The sequence below is a fragment of the Neolamprologus brichardi genome, chromosome 9 (assembly GCF_056152115.1).
Source record: "Neolamprologus brichardi isolate AB-2024 chromosome 9, ASM5615211v1, whole genome shotgun sequence".
In the NCBI taxonomy this organism is placed as follows: Eukaryota; Metazoa; Chordata; class Actinopteri; order Cichliformes; family Cichlidae; genus Neolamprologus; species Neolamprologus brichardi.
This window is the reverse complement of record NC_142112.1, coordinates 9,125,001-9,140,468: the sequence shown is the minus strand read 5'-3', so window position 1 is coordinate 9,140,468 and position 15,468 is coordinate 9,125,001. Positions and strand designations below refer to the sequence as shown.

Here is a 15,468-nt window from a genome sequence, read left to right as displayed (position 1 = left end):
ATACTCATCTCTCACAGACGGTGAGAGGACAAAGACAAAAGTGTCACCTCATATCAGGTGGCACCTCCAGGGCTGAAAACTGAAACCTGTGCAGAAGTGCCAAAAACTGCAATTCCACTAACGGCCTCTGGAGGCTGCATCCAAAAGTGAGACAACCCCAGCAGCCCCCTATATGAGCACTGTTACAGTTTACAGCTGTAGCTTTTTACCAGGCCTCACCTCTGCCAATCCAAGTGACCCACCTGTGTCACACACACTGTGAAGCTAAGCAGTGTGTCACAATGAAAGCTCCTGCTTCTTCCATGGTTTATAAACACATGCTGTGTGGATCTGTGTCTGAAGGAGCACAATACATTGGGACGCACACTCATTGTGTCCCAAGTGTCACTTTCAAACTATAAAATACAAAAATAAAATCAGCAGCGTTTGCTCTGTTGGTCTCTAAAGAGGACATCAGGCTAAATACATCTACTGTTATTAAATTAGTGCGACACACCATGATGAGCTGCACTCACACTGATACGGCCACGTAGTACGTGACAGCTCAAATAATTAATCAAGAATAATCCCCCAGATATATAACAATGCTCAATCTGGAAATGGCAAAGCCGACCACCCAAGACAGAGCAGCATGTTTATGAAGTGTCCCACAAGAAACTGGACACGTCAGAGAAACCAGGAGAGGAACTGTGGTGTTACATGATGAGTGGGTGAATACAGCTGTTAAGGGTCACTGAGTGAAGGATGCAACAGGAGTTAGACCTGCTCTGGTGTCTGTTTTGGAGATGGTGACAATGACTTCAAATTAAAACTAAAACCCAGCTGGATGTGTCGTAGTGGAAAATGTTCAGTTTGTCTTTGAGAGTGACTGGAATGGACGAGGAGGGCCAGCTCAGGGTGAACCTGAGACCAGGTGAGAGGAGGCAGATGAGTTGCTATGGAGACACTAAGAGGAGAAACCGGAAGAAGGAGAATAAGCTACTATCTGTGGCGTTTCCATCAGAGCCGCTGCGCAGATCTACCCTGCAGGGCTTCCGTCGTGATGTTCGTGGCAGGAACACTGCATTGTTTCTTGAAACTACACCGTTAGCTGGGTGACATTAACGGCGAGATGTGTGAAAAATGCAGTTTTCCAAGTGACAAGACTTTTATTAATGAAGTGAGTGAAAATAACGTTGATTTGTCAAAGCGGTTTACTGCGGTGCGCAGCTCGTCCTGATGTTTCCTACATTTCCCACAGGCCAAAGCGCTTCACCACGAAGCTTCCGTACACACGAGGCCATCCACAAATATCTGGTGATCGGAGGAAACTAAACTGTAAAGTCGTCCGGACACAACTTAGCGCTGAACAGGACCTGCTAATAGCAGCTTAGCATCAACACAAGCTAATGCTAACGTGATACAGCTGACGGCAGGTTCACTGTAATAGATACGCGGCTGTAACTGTAACTGCAGCAGGCTGAGAAAGACTAACGAAGCTCAGTTAAAGTTATACATGCTGTTCAAAAAACTTTACCTCCGAACCACAGGAGAGATCAGAGAGATCAGAGAAATCAGAGGAATCAGAGAAATCAGAGAGATCAGAGAGATCAGAGGAATCAGAGAGATCAGAGAGATCAGATGGCTGTTCTGAAGACCAGGTCATTTTTTCAGCATATCCTGCCTGTATGAACACTGATGTTTGAGTAAACCTCTTAAAATACCACCTGCTCTTTCCACACCTTCTTTTCCAACAGTGCTGTCAGCTGAGTGTCTAATAAACATGGTGCATTAGTTCTCATGTAAAGACTGCCACAGATGAGGCCTGTTAGCAGAATGTGAAGCTCATTTGGCCAAAAACAATTACTGGTAACAAACATCACTGCAGCTGTGTATATAGAGCTGAATCACAACAGTCCGCCTCTATGGTAACTTGATATTGTGAGTTAACCTGCAACAGTGCAGAGAAACTAACAGTCCAACGACCCTGTCTGAGGGACGTGGAGAGGGTGGAGCTCCGACACAACCAGGTTCTTGGAGGCCATGATTGGTTGGACTGTTCTGTCTCTGTGATCACTGACAGAAATATTTCAGCACAAACTACAAACTTCATGTGTCTGAGCTGAAATTCAGGCTTCATACAGTGCTGCATAAGAACCAGTCCATGAAACACACGATGCATTTCACAAGGAGACCCGAACATACAGGCTTTACCAGGAAGGTTTAGCTTCTGGGGCAAAACCAGTAAAGAAGAAACCACAGCTGGTGGTGTACTGGTCACTTTAGTGAAACCTATGAAAATACACTATTGCCAAAAGTGTTCGCTCGTCTACCTTCACACACGTGAACTTCTCTGACTTTCCATCCTGAATACATATGATTTAGTTTGCAACTATAACAGCTTCAGCAGGTCAGGTTGATGTTGGATCAGAAGGTCTGGCTGAGTCCTCGCTCCAACTCATCCCACAGAGGTCAAGTTCTTCCACACAAACCCGTTCACTGTGCTTTGTGCGCTGCAGTACAGTCGGGCTGGATGCATGAAGCTGTGTAAAATACCACACCACAATCGCCCTCTCCTCCAAGCTTTAATGTAATGTAATTTAATTTAATGATGTAAGAACCTGACAAAACTCAGGCCAGGTCTTAATTTCAATGAGACCTGCACAAGGATCGTAATAATAATAATCTATATCTAATTAAACTGTTTAGATGTGATTTCATGAAGTACTTTATGGAGACAACAGTCTGTGTACTGCTGTGGTTCAAACAGAGTGAAATATTATGAAATGTGTAAGTAGGAAAAAGGCTGCTTTGCTCACCTCTGGCTGTGCTGACCGTTGATGCTGACACGCTCTGGTCAGGAGCTTCCATGATGCTGAGAAGCCAGTCTATGAACTGAGACACACACACGGGGTCATCCCTTCTGCACGTTTACAACGAGTGACATTTGAGCTAAAGGTCAAAGTTCACAGCACAAACACTGACCTTGGGCGTTTGGCTGCTCCAGGGCTCCTTGTCCAGGAGCCGAGGGAGGCTGTGGGACATCGCTAACAGGCACCGGGACAGGGCGCCGTCCACCGACGACTCCTCGCCATATAGACCGTGTGTTAGAGCCTGAGGCTTGGGGTCTGGCTGCCATGGAAACCACTGGACCCGGATGCCAAAGAGGAGTGGCATGATGTGGTCGCTCCAGGAAACTACTGCAGCAGCAAAGAGCTGGAACAGGAAGTCGGTGGCCTGCAGAGCACACTCAGTTAGAAACACACGACACAGAATCTGCTTCCACCAACTCAGATACACAGAAGAAGCAAACAGCAGCAAGCTTTGCTCTACTGCTGATGCTCGAGAGCAGCCTCGCTGTAGTTAACACGGCACCGTCATGGTGGACCAGCATTTAGCTAAGCTCAGCTGCTGGGAGGAAGAGGAGGATGTGTGGGAGTCACATGGCGGTCACTCAGAAACATACCGATCTGGTGTCTCCACGCTGGACGTCTGTTACGCCGTAGGCAACATTTCGGATATGTCCCATCAGCTCCAGGAGCCACTCCACCCGTCTGGAGATGCCTGTGACAAAGATGCTGACTAAATGAAAACCATCATGGTAAAACACACAGGTGTCAGTCGTCTGTTAGATCAGGAGAGATCCACTTTCCACGCAGTAGGAACGCCTTCCTGTCTCACCTGTGTTGATGCTGGTTGCCAGGCGACACTGGTAAAACGTCTGCAGGAGGAGCCACCCCACTCTGCGGCTCGGCCAACCACGGAGGACCCCAGCAATGACATCATTAAGACTAAGGAGGGGCACTCGTCCCTGAGAGGTCAGGTAGGCTAAGACGAAGCAGGTCTTCTCCATTTGAGTCTAAACAGAACGCAGAGATGTTAAAGCCACAGCGCACGCTGAGCTTCAACGAACCGTCACAGACTGAATGACAGGCGTGACGTGATCACCGCACGTGTGCTGAAAGGAAGCCAGCAGAGGATCAACAACGAGGGTCAGCAGCAGCTGAGAGGGCTTCAAACTACACACCTGTCACCATTTCATGTTTAGTTATCCTGTCTTCCTTCTCTCACCCCAACCAATCACAGCAGAGGCCCCGCCCCTCCCTGAGCCTGGTTCTGCTGGAGGTTTCTTCCTGTTAAAAGGGAGTTTTTCCTTCCCACTGTCACCAAAGTGCTGCTCATAGGGGGTCACATGATTGTTGGGTTTTCTCTGTATTATTACTGTAGGGTCGACCTCACAGTATAAAGCACGACTGTTGTTGAAGTGAATAAAGTAACCATGTGAGGAAGATTCCTCTAAATTACTGAAAGCTTAAATCACTATATGGTTACATTTGGTCAAACTGAACGTTTACTTAAAGTGCTCCTTTTAGAAATACACACTTGTGTAGTGGGCCCCCTGCTGGGCATCAGGAAGAATGCAGGTTTTACTGTCCACACACTGACAGCTATAAGTAATAAAGCAATATGAGCTACAGGTCACTGGAATTACTTCCATTTCCACTATGAGACCAACAACATGTCTTTGAACCTGTAAACCAAACGTACTTCTGCCCGCGCTTCAGCACATGGAAACAGTGGACGTGGTCCCTCTGTTCATTTTCTGCTGGTGTTATTAACACTGTACCTCAGAGACTTTCATGATCCTCTCAATCTCTGTGTCAGACATCTCAGACAGACACTTGGCCACGCCCACATACAGATCCACTTCATCATCCTGAAATAAATGTACAAGAAATCAAACACAAACACAAAAATTGTTATTTTTTGGTTAAAATGTGTCATTTAAACACCTTTGAACCTGTGTTCATGTGTTAAAGAGGCAAAGCTCGATGTCAGCAGGGCCCAGCAGCAGCACGAATAAAAGGCTTTAACTGTTAGACTGCTCCACACAAAGGTTTCAAAACAGACAAAGACAGCAGGTTGAAGGAGATCAGCTGATTTCACAGAAAGGTGAACAGAGCACGGCTAACAGGTTCAGCTATTAGCAGCTGTTAAACTCAGGGAGCCAATGGTAGGCGACACACACCAGCACACATATCATCAACTAAATGATTCCAGCCGTTCAAAAGCTGAAATGTAGCATCAAGTACCATGAAACACGAGCACTGTGCTGTTCTTCAGACTGATGAGGTTAATGATGCCACAGGTTCAGAAACATGCTGCTCAACGTAAAGACGACAGAGGATTTGGACAAAGGCTAAAATGAGTCTAACTGCCCGAGATCCTCACACAACTTTAGCTGTTTGACTGTTTTCCTGTTTCTGTTATTGTACTTTGAAAATGCTGGTCGAGATCACGCTGGTCGAGATCACGCTGGTCGAGATCACGCTGGTCGAGATCTCGACCAGCGTGATCTCGACCAGCGTGATCTCGACCTAGATAATCTAGACTAACAGGAACCTGCTGCACATCCAGTCTTTGCACTTATTATAAACCTGACTGATATTTCTATCAGGCCTCCTCGTCCAACATCCATCAAGATAATTACGTATTACTTATGCTCGTGTCATTAATAACTGAGCACAGGAAACAGATATGTGAGATACAGACAGGGAGGGGCCAGAGCTCTGTGACCTGTTACTGTAACTGTTCCAGTTACCACTGTTGTTATTATGATGCTGTGTTTGGTCCCTGCCCGTCGAGGTGTTCTTACAGCTGAGCTAACAATGGGCTGAAGCTGCTGTGGTGATGAGAAGAGCTCATTTCCAGCCGAGCTCCGGTGACTGAAGCTCTGCACACCTACAGCAGCATCTGTCACAGCTTCTTGCTTTGAATAAAATGGGTTTATGCTCCTGTTCGTGTCTCTGGGTGGATGGGAACATCAGAGGATATCACGATCCCCGAGCGTAAAACCAGGGACAGAGCCATGCATCAAAGAAAAAGCTTCTACGTGTCAGTGATAACAGTCAGCAGCTACACTGCACCTGGATTCGGTCGGGCAGGAAGGTGAAGATCTTCTCCGTGGCAGAGCAGAGGATGGTCCAGCAGCTGCTAGAGGGGTTTGGGAGGGCCATGGCCTGAGCCAGGCCCCGCAGCACAGAGCGACACAGGGACGCGCGCTGGGGTCGGAGGTCAAACTGCTGCACCCCCAAACTCTCCACATACACCTGCAGCTTGTCCTCAGTCACGTGCTTCATCCACGAGCCCAGAGTCTCATAGAGGTGGGCCCGGGTCTGGTACTGGGGGAGACAGACAGCCAGTAAGGATCTCTGAAGCCTTCATCATTGTACTGGACTCAGCACGTCTCCTACAGCAGAGACAGACTGGATGTGTGTCGTGGTTAAAGAGCATCTGTTCAGCTTTAGAAGCCAAACGCTGATTATTCAGACATTTCTTCAGCTGCTGTACGACGGAGAAACAGCTGAGCTCAGAGGTGAGGCAGTAGATGCTCCTGTTTCTGTTAAGAACACCTAAAGAAACCTGTTCAAATATAAGCTGGATATCAAGAAACAACAGATTAAAGTGGACCAGCCTATAAACCTGATGGAGACTGAATATCAGCTGTCACAGCGCTAATACCCAACTGAACTTACACTGAGACTGTGGACCAGGGGAGGCGACAACCAGGAGCCCAAAAACAGAGCAGCGCTGTGGGAGGACTGGGTCTGACAGGCTGCCAGGACAACACACTGATGCTGCACATCCTCTCCTACAAAACACAACAACAACATCGACTGAACAGGATCTGTGGCTTCACAGACAGCACTGAGCGACAACTCTTACCAAAGCTCATCCTCATTAAAGGAGAAAGAGCGGCGCTCCAGTTGATGGGCGGATACTGGAAAGAGGCGCCGACTGACGCCAAAGCGGTGAGAGCGGTCTTAACCAGGCCTGGATGGGAGGACTGAGGACCTGCGCCCAGAGAGAGACGATGTTACAGAGTTACAGCTTCAAACACAACGACCTCTGTAGATGTCACAAACCTTTTTGTCCAGCTTCTGTGACGAACTCCGTCGTGGATCTGACGACACTTTTCTCTGAGAGGTAACTGAAATCTGGAGGAACTGGGAGTTGGATCAAAGTAGTTAGTGCCCAGTAGATCATTTTAAAGTGTTACTAACGCTGCATCCAGCTCTGCTCCGCCCACTGACTCCTGTGTTACCTGCTGTGTGACTGTGACTGCTGGACATGTGGGCCAGGTGCAAATGTCCCAGCAAACAGGCTGTTGGACTGCAAACCGATGGCTCCAGAGAACGTGATGATCTGCAACCAAAGAGCCGACAAGTGGCTGAAACAGACGCTCTGAGGAGCGAGCAGAGGGGAGAGTATCGTGTGTAGTAATGAGAGTAAAGTAATATGTGATAAGTAAACTCTTACCTGTGTGACGGCCCGAATAACTTCATTCAGCCTGTTCTGCTGCTTGGACACGAGCTCCGTCTCACTCTTCAGCTGCATCAGAGGAGAATCAGCATCACTGTCGCTAACTTTAGCTGCACTTTTCTCCTCTCCTCCTTCCCCTTATCTTCCCTGCTTAACCTCTTGTGTCCTTGTCTGTCTCATGTGCATTACTTTCCCTCGAACAGTCTCTCACTGTCGTTCTCTAAAACCTAAAAGAGAATTATGGATTTGATCAACTGGTCTCTGAATGCTATTGACACCCTCTTCTCAACGAGAAGTCTGGGCTCGGGAGAGCCCGAGTGCCCTGGAGGGACTTTCCCTGCCGGTTACACGATGGACGGGTGGCAGACATGGAGAGTCATGTGCCTGGCGGGACTGTCGATTGAGGACGCTGAAGATATCTACCTATTCGGAACCATGATAACGGGGTTCTTGCTGATCGGAGCTGGCATGGCCCTGACTTATCGGAGAATTGAGAGAGCGGAACCGGCTGTTCAAACCCCCCCAAGGCTGCCCGCTGGAATCGAAGCAATGGGACGAGTCGCGACCTCTCACAACGAACGCAGCATGGTTAACACCTTGGAGACGCATACAGCTGCTGTGAAGACTCAAAACAACACCATTGAGCGTATGGTGGGATACATCAGAGAGGGCCCTGCTCAAAATGACAACCTTGAGCGAAAGTTGGATCACATCACAGAACGGGTCACTGCAGTTGTTGTTGTTGTTGTTGGTCTCAGAATCAAAAGAATGACAACACCACGGATCAGAAGTTTGATACCATCATGGGGAGGCTCGCGGCTCTCCAACGGGAGATCGAGAGACCAGCGTCCGAGTGTTAATGAATCAGCTTTAAATTCTCCTGTGCTGCTCGTATAACAGAAAAATCTACGAATTCAACATGTGGAAACCACGGCGCCAGCTGTGGGCCCAAGGCTGGTGCAACAACAACAACTCCCTGATGATGACTGTGTGATGACTGTTCTTCCCATCCCAAGCCCACCTGGGTTGGTTGGCAGACTGTTTACTTAGATAGAGCGGAGGACACTGTCTCAGCTGAACTCTGGACACGCACACACACACTTACACTGATAAGCACTCACTCATCCCCCTCCCTCTCCAAACGCCTTCGATGCTTGTTTCCTGTGGGGGAAGACGGCGGGTCTGGGTGTCGCACTGGAATGGTAGCGCTGTGCAGGAGGACTGCTGTGTTTCCTTCGGATTACTCCTCACCCCCTACCCAACCCTGTGGTCACGTGCTCCAATGTTGTACTGTGGACATTTATGTGCTCTCTGTGCAGAGGAGTTTTTTTGTTTCCTGTTCTCATGCTGTCCTCCCATAGGTGCCCAGCATGAGTGGAGGTCTCTTTTTTTCCTCTTGTACTTTCCCATTGTAGTGTACTTTTTTCAGTGTTTTCTCTGTAACGCTGCCGATCTCCGACTGCATCCCCATGTGATGTCTTTGTTGTGTGTGTAAGCCGGGGGGGGGGGGGGGGTCCTATTCCTCTGCGGGGCAACTGCATATGGCCAATAAAGCATTCATTCAACTAAAGGTGTGTTTGCATCTCTTTATGAACACGGGGACGCTTCACATGGCTGCACAGAAGACACAGATCTGCATCCATCACATCTTTTTAAATACTGGGTTTGCCAGTGTGTTCCTATGGTAACCATGGTGATTCCTCAAACCTTACAGGGTCACATGAGCTCGATCATCTATGGCTCCACATGCTTGAAACCACAAAGACATCCTCAGAAACACAACAGCAGGTGATCACATGAAGCTGCAGCGTCTTACCTGAACGAGGTAACTCTCTGATCCCACCAACGCCACCAGCCCGTTGACAGCAGCCAGCCGCTGCATGGTGGGACAGCCCTGTAACACAAAGGTCAGCGCTGGGACCCCAAACATCCTTTCACGTGATTGGACATCGTTTACATGAACATTTAGGCTGAGATGTAGAAAGTGAGGTTTTGTACCTCAGCCAGTAAGATTTTGATCCAGGCTGCGAGCAGGTGAGGGTGGATGTGCTCTGCTTTGCCGTGGCCGCACACCGACAGCCCGTGGACCGCTAACCCCAGAGCCAGGGAGAAGCCCGGGGTCTGGGGACACAGGGTCATCAATGAAACCACAAAGAGCTGCTGGAGCCAGAATGACCCCATCAGCTCTCCTACTGACCTGCTGGCTCTCCTCAGTCAGGCTGCGCAGCGTGTCCGTAACCTCCTCGGCCTTGGCGGCGTCAATAAGACCTGCGCTGAACGCTGAGACGCTCACACACGCCACAGAGTACGCCAACACCTGCACACACACATGTGAAGGTCAGTGAAAACTTTATACGACACAGTTTTCAACCTTCACCCCACACTGGCCGTGCAGCGTCTCCACCTTGGACAGTAAACAAAGCTTATCTGTGTTACACACTTTTTATTTGCTCTACAAGGTCACGACGACACGTTTTCACAGCTTACAGAAGACGAATCTGTTCCAATCGTACGGTAAACATCATAAGATACACATTTTAGTGCTTCGAGGTCATAGGTCAAAGTTCACACATCAGCATCAGGCTCAAAGCTTTAGCTCTTGTTTCATGTTCATGTAGCAGAAACTGTCTTTAGTAGATAATTCATCAAAACGACTATTTCAGCTTCTTCTGTCACAAACGTGTCTGAGCAGAGTTACAATCACAGACTTGTTCCTGCGTCAGAGACTTCAGGACCTCGGCTCTGGCGTCAGTGTGAGTCGTGTGCAGGGCTGCTGTACCTCCTGCACCATGCGTCCTCGTCCACTGCAGTCTTGCAGGTTGGCCAGCAGCTTGTCGAGTGTCAGGCTGACACGGACATGTCGACTCCTCTGTCCGCTGCTGCAGAAGGCAGACAGCACTAGACCCAGACCCAGTATACAGCCAGTGCTGAGGAAAGAAGGCGAGAACATGGAAGAGCACATTTAATATGCTAACCCCTGTTTCACTGTTGAATATTAACTCCTAACATGCTTCCAGATGTGTCTGTTGAAAAAGAGTAAATGTGCCAAACGAGCTCTTTTATTGAGCAGCAGAAATGCAGCCTTGGTAACGGCTGAATCTTCCAGCTTCCTACCAAGCATGTGATGTCAGTTTGCTCTCTGCAAACACGAGAGGACGTACTTGTATTCCAGGTTGGGGTTGAAAGAGGAACTTTCCAGAGCATCCAGAGGGCCGAAGAGGAGATCAGCATCCTTCTGAGCAGACTCATCACTGACAGAGGACACAGGCAGTCAGTAAGCGTTACGCTGTTGGTTCACATCAGAATCTCCTCCTGCAGACTCTGTACCTGAGGCGCTGGTGCAGCAGGGTGGACAGCACCATGCCGAGACCGAGCCCGGAGTGGAACTGGACGGCCTGGGAGTCGTCTGCGGCGGGGGAGCCCGGGAGGCCGGCCCGCAGCGCCGACAGGATGTGGGTCAGACCGTCCCGCTGCCGCACCACGAGCACGGAGACGAGCAGCGACAGGGCGAGGCTCGCACAGGAGCGCGCTATGGTGCTCGCTGTGTTCTCACCCGAGTAGGAGCGCTGAGGAGGCAGCACAGGGTGAAAGTAATCAATGCAAGAAAGCAACTTTATATTCACAACAACTGTGCAGCCAACAGCAACATGTGTTAGAGAGCAAAGACTCGCTGAGCTGTGAGAACCACGTTTACTGGAACATTGATGCTAATACACTCCAGCTGGTTTACGTGTCGATGCAGCGATGTTTCAGGCTTGTTTTGCTTCTTTTTGGGAGAAAGTCATCAAAATAAAGTTGTTTTTGGTTCACTGCATGCTCGGGATAAAGTGCAGCTTCAAACATCTCTGAAGCCATGGGGATGCATTAGTGCCGCTAGCACGTCTGCACGTCTGGAAAGGCACCGAGTGCTGAAAGTGTTAGCACAGGTGCTAAAGACAGTCAGCGGCTCCCCTCACTCACACTGATGAACACTTTCAGAGCTCAGAGTGATAAAAGCTGCTCCACACTAACAAATCCAACAGTGTTAATCTGACACACACGCTGGTGTTGCAGCTACAGCAGCCACATCAGCGTCTCTGAACCACAGCAGCCAGCAGGCTGCAGTTAACAGACGGACAATCACACGGAGCTCGTGTTTATTTACAATAACATGTGGTTTATGGGGCAGGTGAATCACTGCATGTTTACTTTTGAGGGTCAGTAAAGTGTTCATAGTGTGAGGCTCAGAAACAGCTGATTCTGTTTCATCACGTCACTGTCACGACTCTTAAAGAACTCCAATCATCTGCCAATCACGGTTTCTTATGTAAAAGCTGATGAAACTCACGTGTAGAAACCAGGGGAAAACTCGTCCTTTGGACTTGAAGCTGCTGCTGCTGATGCTGAGCAGGGTGTCCAGCACCATGGTCAACCAGCTTCCTGTGGCCACGAACTCTGGTCCAGCCTATCGAGTCCAACAGCACTGAGCTCAGCATCTCTATGATGATGAAATAGCAAACACACTGTGTAACAGGACCCTGCGGCGTCTCACCCCCAGGCTGCCGTCACCATCAGTGGGCAGGTTGCTCTCATACTTCGCCAGAACAGCGGCGAGGCCGCTCAGAGCCAAGATGGCGTTTCCCTGAACAACAGGACTGTCCCTGAAACGACCCACAGAAAGTCACAGCGCTCACATCAGGTCACTCTGCTCACCAAACGTTTCCTATGAAACAGAGCGAGCAGGGGACTCACTTTGTAGCAGCTTTGATGACATCTGCCAGCTGATCTCTGGCCCTGTGTCAGAAAAATAATAACAACACATTAAAAAGATGAAGAACGTGATGAAGATGGTGACCAGTGTCTGTTAAAGCAGTGATGCACATCAGCACTTTAGTCTATTTACAACCGTAATACAAAAACATCAGGACGGCGTCTCACATGTAAATGAAACAGGATGATTTACAGATTAAATGTAATCACATGTTTAAACTGAGAAAAACTAACATTTTAGGGGAAACTAAGTCTGGAGAACGTAAGTTTGATGGTGTAGCGCTGAGACAGACGCCGTAGCATCTTTGTAACAGTCTGTAAATGTCTTCGACTGGACCTTGGGACAGGAATGTCCTCCTGTTCTTGTCCGAGGAGCTAAAATCCTGGATCAAAGTCCTGGGTCTTCTTTGGTGGATTGTTTGCTTCCTCCATGCTTTCTAAATAAGTCTCCGCTCCAATTCATCCCACAGATGTTCTGCTGGGTCAAAGTCAGGACTCTTTGTAGGCCAGTCAGGTTCTTCCTGTGCACACGTTCATGTTGGGAGCAGGAAATCCTCCCAAATGTCTTGGTATTTGGAAGTATTAAGAATTCCTCTCAGCAGAACTAAGTAGCTGAGCCCGACCTCTAAAAACAGCCCCACTATCATCCCTCCACCACCAAAGTCAGACGAGTATCAGTCTCCTGATAACTGCTGAACCAGACTCCTCCATCGGACTGCGAGACGCAGAAGCGTGAACACGACATTTTCCAACGATGCTTGTTCCGATCACGACAGCGTCCAGGAACTTCCTGAGCTCCTGACAGCGAGCCACAGACTTTATACACCTGTGACTGACAGGCCTGAAAACCATGATTCACTTTCTTCATGGTCAGGAGGGAGAGCAGGTCGTCTACTGGTCAGGAGGTTGCTGGTTCAGAACCAGTTATTTTGGCTACATAGTGCAGGTGTTACCACAAAGTGTTGATGTAAAGTTTGGTCCACACAGCAGGGAAACACACACACTACAGTCATTACAGTAAGATTAGAGACCTTGTACAAAAGCACTACCATTTATATACACACAGTCTACACATATACAAGCAAGTATGAGTGTGGTTCTCACCACAGCCAGGCACAGTGATGCTTGTACTGCAGCTCCTGTGGATCCTCTTTGCCTTGTTTCTGGAGCATCTCTAACTCAGCACGTCGACCCTGCCAACAGAAACCAAACCCTGAGAGGCCTTTACTGTAAGATCAGAGGCCTTTACTGTAAGATCAGAGACCTCTGAGGCCTTTACTGTAAGATCAGAGGCCTTTACTGTAAGATCAGAGGCCTGTGAGGCCTTTACTGTAAGATCAGAGGCTTCTGAGGCCTTTACTGTAAGATCAGAGGCCTTTACTGTAAGATCAGAGGCCTGTGAGGCCTTTACTGTAAGATCAGAGGCCTTTACTGTAAGATCAGAGGTCTTTACTGTAAGATCAGAGGTCTTTACTGTAAGGTCAGAGGCCTCTGTGGCCTTTACTGTAAGATCAGAGGCCTCTGAGGTCTTTACTGTAAGATCAGAGGCCTTTACTGTAAGATCAGAGGTCTTTACTGTAAGATCAGAGGCCTCTGAGGTCTTTACTGTAAGATCAGAGGCCTTTACTGTAAGATCAGAGGTCTTTACTGTAAGGTCAGAGGCCTCTGAGGCCTTTACTGTAAGATCAGAGGCCTTTACTGTAAGATCAGAGGTCTTTACTGTAAGGTCAGAGGCCTCTGAGGCCTTTACTGTAAGGTCAGAGGCCTCTGAGGCCTTTACTGTAAGATCAGAGGCCTTTACTGTAAGATCAGAGGCTTTTACTGTAAGATCAGAGGCCTTTACTGTAAGATCAGAGGCTTTTACTGTAAGATCAGAGGCCTTTACTGTAAGATCAGAGGTCTTTACTGTAAGGTCAGAGGCCTCTGAGGCCTTTACTGTAAGATCAGAGGCCTTTACTGTAAGATCAGAGGCCTTTACTGTAAGATCTGAGGCCTTTACTGTAAGATCAGAGGCCTTTACTGTAAGATCAGAGGTCTCTGAGGCCTTTACTGTAAGGTCAGAGGCCTCTGAGACCTTTACTGTAAGATCAGAGGTCTCTGAGGCCTTTACTGTAAGATCAGAGGTCTCTGAGGCCTTTACTGTAAGGTCAGAGGCCTCTGAGACCTTTACTGTAAGATCAGAGGTCTCTGAGGCCTTTACTGTAAGATCAGAGGCCTCTGAGGCCTGTGGAGGACAGACTGGCTGACATTTGTGTTGTGTAGGTTCCAGTTAGGCTGCACATCACCCAGTATGTCTTACTGTGTCCTGGTGCCACATGGAAAGGGCAGAACTACCAGCTGGTGAAGTCACGCTTCACGATGTGCATTTTAGTCTGCTGAATTCTTTGTCCACACCATTTATTTCTATGAAGCACTCAGTGCTGCTTTTGTAACACCTGCACAAACCTCCATAACGGCGTAGAAAGCTCGGCTCATGAAGCCCCTCCAGGCCTGTGGCAGGAGGAGGGCACGGTGCCACTCAGAGGGCTGGATGTTGACCTGTGCACCAAAACACAGAAGAAGGAAACAGTTCCTCTTTCAAGCTCTGCGTGCACGACAAAGAACAAGAGAGAAAGCAATGGAAGAAGACAACACGTACTTCATGAACGAGGGCTGTCAGCGTCTGCTGGTAACTGCGGCTGACGAGGAAGCGGCTGATGGGTCTCCCAGCACGATCGCTCTGCACAGACAGACTGTACGACAGAAGCAGCCCAGCTGCACCACAGACAGAGAGGCTGAGTTATAATGGTGCTTCCAACAGTGACGTGTTGGTACAGACACACTGTTTGAAATCTCCACCATGTCCTGGCTTTATGAGAACCAAACAGATTAAATCTGCAGAATATCTTCATCTTCCAAACCTCTCCTCAGAAAGACGTTCCTTCCTGTAGCTCCACATATTCTCTCTTCCTCACCAATTTAAGAAACACAACTTTGATATGCTGACTGACAGATTTTACAGAGTTTAAAGGCAAAGCAGCAACATGTTCATAGTGACGTTCAACGACACCACACAGTCGATATCACTGACACCAACTAAATGAGAGGTGTCACTGGGTCACCTGCCAGTCCTGGCTTCAGCCCAGGCTGCTTGTTTTTCTCGTAGGTCTTGAGCATGAACGACGGGATCCCTGCCACCGTTTTACCCTGGTCTGAGCGGAGGTTACCCCCCCTCAGGGCTGAGAAGTAGATTCCCCGCGGCATCTGACTCATCTCCTGCCTCACCAGTGACGTCAAGAAGAGCTCGAAGGCTGGAAACATAAAAGAAACACCATCAATGCATCATCAGCATTACTCAGTATCACACGCAGATGTGACAGATCCACGATCTCTCCAGCAGGAAACACACCAAACACCTGATGTCTGTTTCTGTGCAGC

General features: G+C 48.6%; 2 protein-coding genes across 3 annotated transcripts in view; both read right to left on the bottom strand.

Moving 5' to 3' along the window:
- Positions 1-2,613: 2,613 nt before the first annotated feature.
- Positions 2,614-7,430, bottom strand: LOC148101176 (focadhesin-like). Of its 2 annotated transcripts, XM_087845878.1 has the most exons (11): positions 7,300-7,430; positions 7,085-7,185; positions 6,906-6,986; positions 6,706-6,834; positions 6,516-6,631; positions 5,907-6,161; positions 4,607-4,696; positions 3,661-3,838; positions 3,446-3,543; positions 2,965-3,216; positions 2,614-2,874 (listed from the first exon to the last, which is right to left on the bottom strand). In XM_087845878.1, the coding sequence occupies exons 1-11, from the start codon at positions 7,323-7,325 to the stop codon at positions 2,629-2,631; spliced, it is 1,572 nt and encodes a 523-aa protein (XP_087702004.1). In that variant the 5' UTR covers positions 7,326-7,430; the 3' UTR covers positions 2,614-2,628. The 2 variants fall into 2 exon arrangements, with proteins under 2 accessions (XP_087702004.1, XP_087702005.1); XM_087845879.1 differs by lacking the exon at positions 5,907-6,161.
- Positions 7,431-8,889: 1,459 nt separating this feature from the next.
- The window catches only part of LOC148101175 (focadhesin-like), an 8,404-nt gene continuing 1,825 nt past the window's right edge, over positions 8,890-15,468 (bottom strand). The window contains exons 4-14 of the mRNA XM_087845880.1: positions 13,156-13,244; positions 12,034-12,075; positions 11,834-11,942; positions 11,630-11,746; positions 10,630-10,868; positions 10,464-10,553; positions 10,082-10,229; positions 9,500-9,619; positions 9,301-9,423; positions 9,119-9,196; positions 8,890-8,916 (exon numbers count right to left, since the gene is read on the bottom strand). Of these exons, the coding sequence (XP_087702006.1) occupies positions 8,890-8,916; positions 9,119-9,196; positions 9,301-9,423; positions 9,500-9,619; positions 10,082-10,229; positions 10,464-10,553; positions 10,630-10,868; positions 11,630-11,746; positions 11,834-11,942; positions 12,034-12,075; positions 13,156-13,223 (1,161 nt within the window). The 5' untranslated portion in view covers positions 13,224-13,244. The remainder of the gene's footprint in view (positions 8,917-9,118; positions 9,197-9,300; positions 9,424-9,499; positions 9,620-10,081; positions 10,230-10,463; positions 10,554-10,629; positions 10,869-11,629; positions 11,747-11,833; positions 11,943-12,033; positions 12,076-13,155; positions 13,245-15,468) is intronic.